Source organism: Arachis ipaensis, chromosome B6, assembly GCF_059453495.1.
Source record: "Arachis ipaensis isolate K30076 ecotype BB chromosome B6, ASM5945349v1, whole genome shotgun sequence".
NCBI lineage: Eukaryota > Viridiplantae > Streptophyta > Magnoliopsida > Fabales > Fabaceae > Arachis > Arachis ipaensis.
Window position 1 is genome coordinate 94,275,163 of NC_142441.1, and position 10,433 is coordinate 94,285,595.

The window sequence follows — 10,433 nt, forward strand, 5'->3', positions numbered from 1 at the left end:
CCGGCCGCAAAAAGGGCACCCCAAAAGTCAAATTCTAAGGCGCGCTCTTCATTAGGAGCCAAACCCCTATCTAAGAAAGGGAAGACACCCGCTCCTTTTGATGAGAATGACAAGGGCAAACCTGTAAAAGATTCCTCAAGGTTCCCCAACCGCTTTTGTGAACTTATGTTCCCCTCCATAGCTGTAAGGAACTATCATCCTGAGCATCTACTCGCTCCGCCGGACAAGGTCGCTCCTTATATTTTGCCCCGCATTAAACAGCGAGGATGGGAGTTTCTTTTGAGGAAACCAAGGGAAATCAACCTCTCTTGGGTGGAAGAATTCTACACTAACTACCATCTTCCCTCTCTTCAATCGGTATACATGCGCCGAAAGCAAGTCACAATTTCAGAAGAGGCTATTCAGCAAGTGCTTAATGTCCTACCAGTGCCAAGTGACTTGGATGGCTACCAAGAAGTCTTACGTCAGCGAGAGAAGTATGGATTCAATTGGGACTCGATTCTCCGAGTCATTGCTGAGCCAGGGACATTTTGGACCCAAGGTCGACTCCGGATGAGGCCCAAGAGCATTGACGCTCGCTTCCTCACTGTGGAAGCTAGAGCTTGGGCCCAGATCCTATCCCACTATGTGCTACCTAGCACCCACAAGTCGTCCCTCACGGTAGACTTCGCCTTGCTTATTTGGTGTGTTCTCACGAAGAAGCCGGTGAATATTCCGCTTCTTGTCAAGCAAGCGATGAGTCAAGTTCACGACCGGGGTAATTTGCCATTTTCAGCATTGGTGTATGACTTAGTTGCTACTGTGGGTGTTTCTTGGGAAGCCAAGAACAAAAAGATCATAGTTCCGGCTAAGGGCGATGTGGTCCCAAACGGGAAATACCTACACCTTCCCATGAGCAAACCAAGCCTCGACATGGCCCCGTCACTTCTTTTTCCTTCTAGCTCATCATCACCACCACTGAGATCCACACATCAAAAGATAGAAGATCTTCACTGGAAGCTTGATAGATATGAGCGGCGCAACCACCGCCGGTACACTTACATCACGAAGCTTCTACATTGTGTTACCCCTAGCATGGAGGAACCCGAAATGTTCACATCCATCTCAAACCCAAGTGATGGGAGCTCTGATGATGGGGATAGTGAAGGTTCTGGTCCCGACCGTCCCTTGCGTATTATTCGTAGCACGGAGGACCGTGCTAATTTCTAAAGTGTGGGGAGGTCGTTCGACCGATCTCCATGGGTAACATTCTCTTCCCCTCAATACCCATAGATTTATCTTTTGCTTAGAAGTTAGTATATTGCATGTGTAGTTAGTTTTGCTTGTAAATACCCTTGCATGATAGTTAGTTTCTATAGAGTTACTTGGTCAAAACAATAACTTCCTTTTCAAGAAACTGTGTCCTGGGTGACCTACTAAAATTCTGAAATTTTTTTTTTTTTGCAGTAAACTTGCTTTAAGAATATATTTTGGAACATAGTGATTGAGCTAAGAACACAAGCATGAAAGTTTTGAGCCTATTGCATGGTTACATCTTTTAACCATTATTTCCATTCTTGTGTGCATATCTCTCTCTCTCTATGATTGTGATCCTTGCTTTGTCTGATTCTATATGTCCATTGCTTGGTGTATGAATGCATTTACATGATTGAGGCCATCATTTCAATAGTCACTTTTCCTAAATAGCCTTAACCCTTTTATCTACCGTTGCTAACCAATTTTGAGCCCATGATAAACCCTTTTGTTCTTAAATAGAGCACATAAACAACCCTAAGTGAAAAACCATGAATGTCCCTAAACTTGAATCCTTGATTAGCTTAGGTAAGTTAGGATGTGTGTCATTCAAATAGGAGGGTATACTTGGGAAATTCGGGTAGATATACAGCTGTGTAATTGTAGTGTAATTGAAAAATTCTAGGATTTGGGAACATACTCATGTGTTGAATGACGAAACTGTATGCAGTGAAACTTTTGTTCACAAAGAAACCCCAAGAAAAAGGGGATAATAATAAAAAAATAATAATAATAATAATAAAAGAGAGAAAGCAATGAAAGGGGACAAAGATGCCCCAAAATAAAGTAACAAAAACAATGCATATGGGTGTGAATTGAAAAGAATACATGAGTATGGAAAAAGAGTAAAACTCAAGGGTGGCTAGGTAATATATTGTAGTTGTATAGGTTGTTCTATGTGTCTAGTGGATCCTAGGTTGATCAAGGACTCAAATTTTAAGCCCACGTGGCCATATACATCCTTACCTTTACCCTAGCCCCGTTACAACCCATGAATAAGACCTCATGATACTTGTAAGCATGCATTAAGTAATTGTCGATTGTTAGATGAAAGACAAATCTTGGAAAGCATGATTAGGAGAAGATTGAGTGACGAACCCTATACACTTGAGCGAATAGAGCGGACACACTTCCGGTGAGGGTTCGATGCTCAATGCTTATTCCCGGCTTTCACAAGCATTCGTTTAGCAAGTCATATGCATTCCATGGTGATGTTCAATTTGGTAGGATTCATGAATCACATACTATTTTCACCCTATATGCTCACATGTATTCTTGGAGGATAGATTTATTCTTGACCAAGTAGGTAGATGATTTTACATTAGTTGCATGCATCTATTTAGGTAGTTTGCATTTCATAAACCCTTTCCCATCATGATCTTTGGTCTTTTTATTTTAAGCATGAGGACATGCTTGGTTTAAGTGTGGGGAGATTTGATAAACTCCGATTTTGTAGTTTATCTTGTGATTATTTTGGGGAATTTTATCAATATTTCTCACACTTATTCGCAACAAATGCATGGTTTTGTGTTCACTTCCCAATATTGCTCCATGATGGAAAACATGCTTATTTTGCCTTAAAATTGCCATATTTTAATCCTCTTCTATTGCCATTCGATGCCGTAGTGTATTTGTTGAGTAATTTCAGGAATTATAGGGTAGGAATAACTTAGAAGAGAGGGAGAAAGCATGTACAAAGAGGGAGGAACATGAAGAATTGAAATCTTGGGAAAAGCAGCATCGGCACGCCCGCGCACTCTATGCGGACGCGTGGATGGGATTGGCTGGAAGCGGCGCGCAAGGATGGACGCATCCGCACGGATCAGAAGATTCCTATCGACGCGCACGCGCACTTGGCGCGCACGCGTGGGAAGCTGCACGTGACCTCATTAAAGGAAATCGTGCCTGGCGATTTCTGAGGCTCATCAGGCCCAATTTCAAACTGTTTCTGCATGGAAAAGACCCAAGGATGCTAGGAGGAAAGGGGAGATCAATCATTTTTACACTAAGACATAATTTTAGCTAGTTTTTGGTTCTTTGGTTATTCTAGAGAGAGAAACCCTTGTTCCTCTTTAGAACTAGTTTTAATTTGATCTTCCCTTGTTGATTTATGAATTGGATCTTATTAATTACTAGTTTTAATTGTTCAATTTGAATTTCTTGTTACAATTTTGCTTATATCTAGTGATAGTTTTATGAATTCTTGTCAATTGTCATTTTATACCCATTTCATGAATGTTGTGAATCTTGACTTGTTGATGTTACATTGATGATTTCTATGTTTAATCTTGTTGTTTGGATGATTGTATGTTGATAATTGTTAGTGGGTACTTGTAGATTTCAATTTAATTACTATTTTGAACATGTCTTTTGTTAATGCTTACCAAGTGTTTGATGAATTGTTTACTTTGATTATGGAGTAGTCTTCTTTACTCTTGGCCTAGGTCAAGGGAATTGGGTAAACTTGAGTCATTGGGTCTAATAGATTTGATGATTTGGGAGCCCTTGGTGGTCAATTTGATACTCATTGATGCCAACCCACTACTAATCCAATTAGTAGGTAGGTTGGGACTTATGGGTTGATGTGATCAAAGCCATTTGACGTACTTCAAGTCTAGGATTAGATATCACGTACTTAAGACTTTGAGGGTAGACTTAATGAGCTTGGTTCCTCATAATTGTCAAGATACGGTTGTTAGACAAGGATCGTGACCCCAATTCCCATGCCTAGCCAAGAGTTGCTTTTATTATTCATATTTGAAAACTAATTTTCCCAAATTATTTGCTTTAGTTACAGTTACTTGCTTGGTTTATAATAGAATTAAGTGGAATGTTGCTTGTTCATTGGAATTGCTCATGTTTTGCTTAGATAGTTGAATTAGTTTGTTGCAATTTAAGATTACTTGCTTGTTAAGATTCCCATTTATTTTCTTGCTCATAACTCACAACCCCGGATTTCTAACCAATGTTAAAGCACATGTTTGCCCATTTCTTGTGAGACGACCCGAGGTTTGAATACTTCGGTTATTTCTATTGGGGTTGAACTTGTGACAACCAAATCCCTCTCTAAATTTCACCCCTGAGAATTGTTGTTGGTAGAGCTATACTTGCAACGAGGTTTTATTGGAGAAAATATTTACCAATACACCCTTGGAAGCCTGTCACCCCTCAGCTATCACTGCTCTATTTTCTTCTTCCGGCATAAACTGAATTTACCACTCAAAGCAATCCAATAACACTCGATTCTTTGACAACCAATCAAACCCCAAAATCATCTCCAACCCAATCATTGGCAAACAGATGAAGTCATACACAAAGTCTCTACCCTCAAGCTTGAAACCTACTTTCCTACACCCTGACCTAGTCATAACCGTCTGATGCAGAGTATGTACATACAGATCAAATTCTAACTCTGACACATTCAAGCCTAGTTCCTCAACCTTATCAAATAAAATAAATGAATGCAATGCTCCAGTATCATACAATGCAACTAAAGATTTATCACCAATCAAACAAATACCTCTCATCAATGGATCTGCCTTAGAAGCATCATTAGCGTTCACAGCAAAGACTCGACCTTGATGCTGACTCTGGCCCGCATTCTGGTTCCTCCCATGAGTGCAATCCCTCGCAATGTGGCCAGGAAACCCACAACTGAAGCAACCACCTAAACCAATCTTGCATGAATCATAAGGATGAAAACGCCCACAACGCACACAAGTCAAATTTGGTGAATTCTTACTCTGATTTTCTCTCCCCTTAGCATACTGAAACTGATTATGATTGTTCTTTCTAAAGCCTCCTTACTTTTGAGGCAGATATCCTCCTCTCCTGAAGCTTTGACCTCTCGGATGGAAATACTTTCCACGTCCCTTACTAGTATTCCATTCATGTGTATCCTTGGATGCCACTACAGTCTTGGCATACTCTTCAATCACTCTTGCTTTGTTCACCAAGTCGGAGAAAACACGGATCTCCATAGGCGCCACAGTAGTCATAATACTATCCTTCAACCCCCTCTGATACTTTATACATTTCCAGCATTCATAAGTCTCTGGGGCACCCTGACACACCTGAGAAAACCTACAAAGCTCCTCAAACTTGCTTGTGTAGTCCACCACTGCCAAGGAATGTTGCTTCAGCTGCATCATTTCCATCTCCTTTGCTTCACTCGCAGACTCAGGAAAGTACTTCTTATAGAAGGCCGTCTGAAATATGTCCCACAGAACGTCAGCGTTCTAAAGCTGTAACAAGCGGCACTCTACTTGCCACCAGTGCTGGGCCTCTCCTGCTAGCTGATAAGCAGCAAATTCAACATATTGATTATTCGGAACGTGCTGCGCCTGTAAAGCATGCTCCATGGCCTGGAACCAGTTGTCCGCTTTAGTAGGATTAGTTGATCCTCGGAAAATTGGCAGATGAACCTTGAGGAACATCGCCAAGCTCATCGGAACACCTCCCGTGTTATCGCTGTTTCCCTCAGCATTATCATTGGCATTCCCTTCACCATTCCCATTTCTGTTTCCAGTCAGTTGGCCTAACCTCTGCATAGCTTGCAGAGTCGCAGCAGCATTAGCTTCCATGGTGTTTGCCAGATTAGCCATGGCCGCCATGAATTTGGCATGGTTGTCAGCCGGTTGCGCATTCCTACTTTCTCGTGAACGGGCCCGATCTCGTCCGCGAGTGGCCATTAGGGTTCCTATCTGCACCAAACAATCGATATCAAGGTGATCAGACTCAATATCAAAATCCTAGTGCTTCAATTATCCCAAATAGGCACTCACAAACATGCATGCTATGCAATATCAAACAGATAACCTAATAGCATCAAAGAAAAGACAGACAGAGTATGCAATGAAGCACAATCGGTCCATCCCTCAGGCTCACGAAGACGAACCGCTCTGATACCACTAAATGTAACACCCTAATTAGCCTAAGCTTTACTTCACATAGTAAAGCAAAGGTTAATCAGAGATTACGACAATTCTAAGCTCATACATATAATATATAGAAAGGATTAATATAAACTAGAAGCCCGATGAAGGATATAGCTAAAAATAGGATTTGAAAAGTGCAAGCGTACTATCGAAGCTACTAACTTAAAGCACAAGATATAGACAAGATATATCAAAATATAATAGTGTAATATCACAAGAATCTAGCCACAGCTCGTGGAGTTTAAGCCGGCTAGCCATATATACAGACATACAAAAAAACTGACAGTAAAAACAGCTTATACAAATTTTGTCCTCTCAATACATGCCTCTAGGCAAAACAAAATACAAAAGTGAGAGATGTATAGCAAAATAAATCAAAAGACTCAAAAGGTACCCGGATCCTCTACTTCTGTCACCATCCAGGTAACTCACCGAGGTGGGTTGCAACCTGCATCTGAAAAGCACAACAGAAATATGGTATGAGAACCAGAGGTTCTCAGTATGGTAACAGTGCCCAATGATGTAGGATATAAGATACTGGGATGCCAAAGACAATCCTAGACTTCATATCCATCACAAGAATTTAATCTTAAGGCATACTAAAACAAATAAGCATAATTATATAAACATTAACATAAATAAACCAGGTAATCTATCTTAGGGGATTTCTACTCTAACCAAACACCGTTGTCCCACAGTCTTCACCATCCTATCCTCCATGTGATCCCATCGCCACCGCCTTCCGAACCTCCTCAATCCCAGTAGAAAATCACAATTATATACAATGCAAGTAAAACACAAGTATTGGCATGTAAGGCAATTTATTCAAATAGCAATTAGGCATGTTATACAAATAGGCAAGCCATTACAAGTAGTCAAAGCATACAAACAGATAGAAAATGCATATGATGAATGTCTGTCCTACTGGTTGTGATATCACATTGTCGGTTCAACTGTCAACCCAACACATCTACATGGAGGTGTCGCCCTTTGGAATCATCAATGGGAACCCCCGAGATATAGTGCTTGGATCACTGTCCGGGGTTTGCGCCTGCACGCTCTTGATCCGAAGGGATGCGAGCGGGATACTCTTGCCTCAGACCTCACATCTCAACATAAGCGGGATTAACCACCGTCCCTGCCGAGCGCATAGCGTCTCATAATCTCAGTATAAATCGGTACTTCAATGGTTTTTCAGAAAACATTTTCTGTATACTTGGGTCCATCATCTCATTCAGAGTCCTTGACTCACCTCAACCACTGTAAATTCACATTTCAATTCTGAACTCAATATTTCCTCATTTTTCATCTCATATATCAATCATCCTTCACATACCATCAAACCACCCTCAGTACACCCGAGACCTAATCCTCCGTTTTCTAATTTTTCATAAAAATCATCAACTAAAACCCTTACATTATATCCCATGCTCTCATACCCAAACATAAATTTGAGAAACAGGGCATGTGCTTCCGCACAAGGGTGTGCGTGCGCCCGCCCAGGAAGATTTCTCAAAGTGTGCGTACACACAGGGGTGTGTGATGAGCGGATAATTTATACGCTTTTTGGCATTGTTTTTAGTATGTTTTTAGTAGGATCTAGTTACTTTTAGGGATGTTTTCATTAGTTTTTATGTTAAATTCACATTTCTGGACTTTACTATGAGTTTGTGTGTTTTTCTGTGATTTCAGATATTTTCTGGCTGAAATTGAGGGACATGAGCAAAAATCAGATTCAGAGGTTGAAGAAGGACTGCTGATGCTGTTGGATTCTGACCTCCCTGCACTCAAAGTGACTTTTCTGGAGCTACAGAACTCAAATTGGCACGCTTCCAATTGCGTTGGAAAGTAAACATCTAGGGCTTTCCAGCAATATATAATAGTCCATACTTTGGCTGATTTTAGATGACGTAAAAGGGCGTTGAACGCCAGTTCTACGCTGCTGTCTGGAGTTAAACGCCAGAAACACGTCACGAACCAGAGTTGAACGCCAGAAATACGTTACAACCTGGCGTTCAACTCCAGAAAGAGCCTCTTCACGTGTAACATTCAAGCTCAGCCCAAGCACACACCAAGTGGGCCCCGGAAGTGGATTTAAGCATCAATTACTTACTTCTGTAAATCCTAGTAGCTAGTTTATTATAAATAGAACTTTTTACTATTGTATTAGACATCTTCGAACATCTTGGGACGTCTGGTTCTTAGATCATGGGAGCTGGCCATTCGGCCATGCCTGGACCTTCATCACTTATGTATTTTCAACGATAGAGTTTCTACACTCCATAGATTAAGGTGTGGAGCTCTGCTGTTCCTCATGAATTAATGCAAAGTACTACTGTTTTTCAATTCAATTCAACTTATTCCACTTCTAAGATATTCATTCGCACTTCAACATGAATGTGATGAACGTGACAATCATCATCATTCCCATGAACGCGTGCCTGACAACCACTTCCGTTCTACCTTCGATTGAATAAGTATCTCTTGGATCTCTTAGTCAGAATCTTCGTGGTATAAGCTAGATTGATGGCGGCATTCATGAGAGTCCGGAAAGTCTAAACCTTGTCTGTGGTATTCCGAGTAGGACTCTGGAATTGAATGACTGTGACGAACTTCAAACTCGAGAGTGCTGGGCATAGTGACAGACGCAAAAGGAGGGTGAATCCTATTCCAGTATGATCGAGAACCTCAGATGATTAGCCGTGCTGTGACAGAGCATTTGGACCATTTTCACAAGAGGATAGGATGCAGCCATTGACCACGGTGATGCCTCCAGATGATTAGCCATGCAGTGACAGCGCATCGGACCATTTTCCAGAGAGGATGAAAAGTAGCCATTGACAATGGTGATGTCCTTACATAAAGCCAGCCATGGAAAGGAGTAAGATTGATTGGATGAAGACATCAGGAAAGCAGAAGTTCAGAGGAACGAAAGCATCTCCATACGCTTATCTGAAATTCTCACCAATGATATACATAAGTACTTCTATCTTTATTTTCTGTCTATTTATTATTTATTTTCGAAAACTCTATAATCAATTATTATCCGCCTGACTGAGATTTACAAGATGACCATAGCTTGCCTCATACCAACAATCTCCGTGGGATCGACCCTTACTCACGTAAGGTTTTATTACTTGGGCGACCCAGTGCACTTGCTGGTTAGTTGTATCGAAGTTGTGAATAAAAAACGATTTTATTAAGACGTGCATACAGAGTTTTTGGCGCCATTGCCTGAGATCACAATTTCGTGCACCAAGTTTTTGGCGCCGTTGCCGGGGATTGTTCGAGTTTGGACAACTGACGGTTCATCTTGTTGCTCAGATTAGGTAATTTTCTTTTTGTTTTACTTTCAAAAAAAAAATTTCAAAAATTTCTCCTTTGTTTTCGAAAAAAAAAATTTTAAAATAAATGTTTTCAAAAATATATTTTTCTTCAGAATTTTTAAGAATGAATTCTAGTGTTTCATGAAGCATGTTGAAGCCTGACTGGCTGTAAAGCCATGTCTAAATTCATTTAGACTGGGGCTTCCAACCCAACGTTATCAAGAGCAAGCTAGTTGTTGCTAATCCACCTGCTGTTGTTCCTGATCCACTTGATTTACATGCTAAAGCTTGACTGGCTATTAAGCCATGTCTAACCCTCAGATTGGAGCTTTAGACTAAGAGTGCAAGATTCCTGGAATTCATATTAAAAAATTTGGAATCCTTATTTTTCTTTTTCAAATTAATTTTCGAAAAATACCAAAAAAATTAGAAAATCATAAAAATCAAAAATATTTTGTGTTTCTTGTTTGAGTCTTGAGTCAGATCTTAAGTTTGGTGTCAATTGCATATTCATTTTGCATTTTTCGAAAATTCATGCATTCATAGTGTTCTTCATGATCTTCAAGTTGTTCTTGGTAAGTCTTCTTGTTTGATCTTGATGTTTTCTTGTTTTGTGTTGTATGGTGTTTTTCATATGCATTCTTGAATTCTTAGTGCCTAAGCATTAAAGATTTCTAAGTTTGGTGTCATGCATGTTTTCTTTGCATATAAAAATTTTCAAAAAAAATGTTCTTGGTGTTCATCTTGACATTCAAAGTGTTCTTGGTGTTCATCTGGACATTCATAGTGTTCCTGCATTCATCACATATTTTGATCTAAAAATTTTCATGCATTGCATCATTTTCATATTTTTTTCTCTCATCATAAAAATTCAAAA

General features: G+C 40.1%; 1 protein-coding gene across 1 annotated transcript; it reads right to left on the minus strand.

Annotated features, from left to right (window-relative positions):
• Window positions 1-4,505: 4,505 nt before the first annotated feature.
• Window positions 4,506-7,659, minus strand: LOC107646982 (uncharacterized). Its single transcript, XM_016351122.1, has 4 exons — window positions 7,567-7,659; window positions 5,559-5,996; window positions 5,101-5,501; window positions 4,506-4,947 (listed from the first exon to the last, which is right to left on the minus strand). Exons 1-4 carry the CDS (start codon window positions 7,657-7,659, stop codon window positions 4,506-4,508), a joined length of 1,374 nt encoding a protein of 457 aa, XP_016206608.1.
• Between the last annotated feature and the right edge of the window lie 2,774 nt (window positions 7,660-10,433).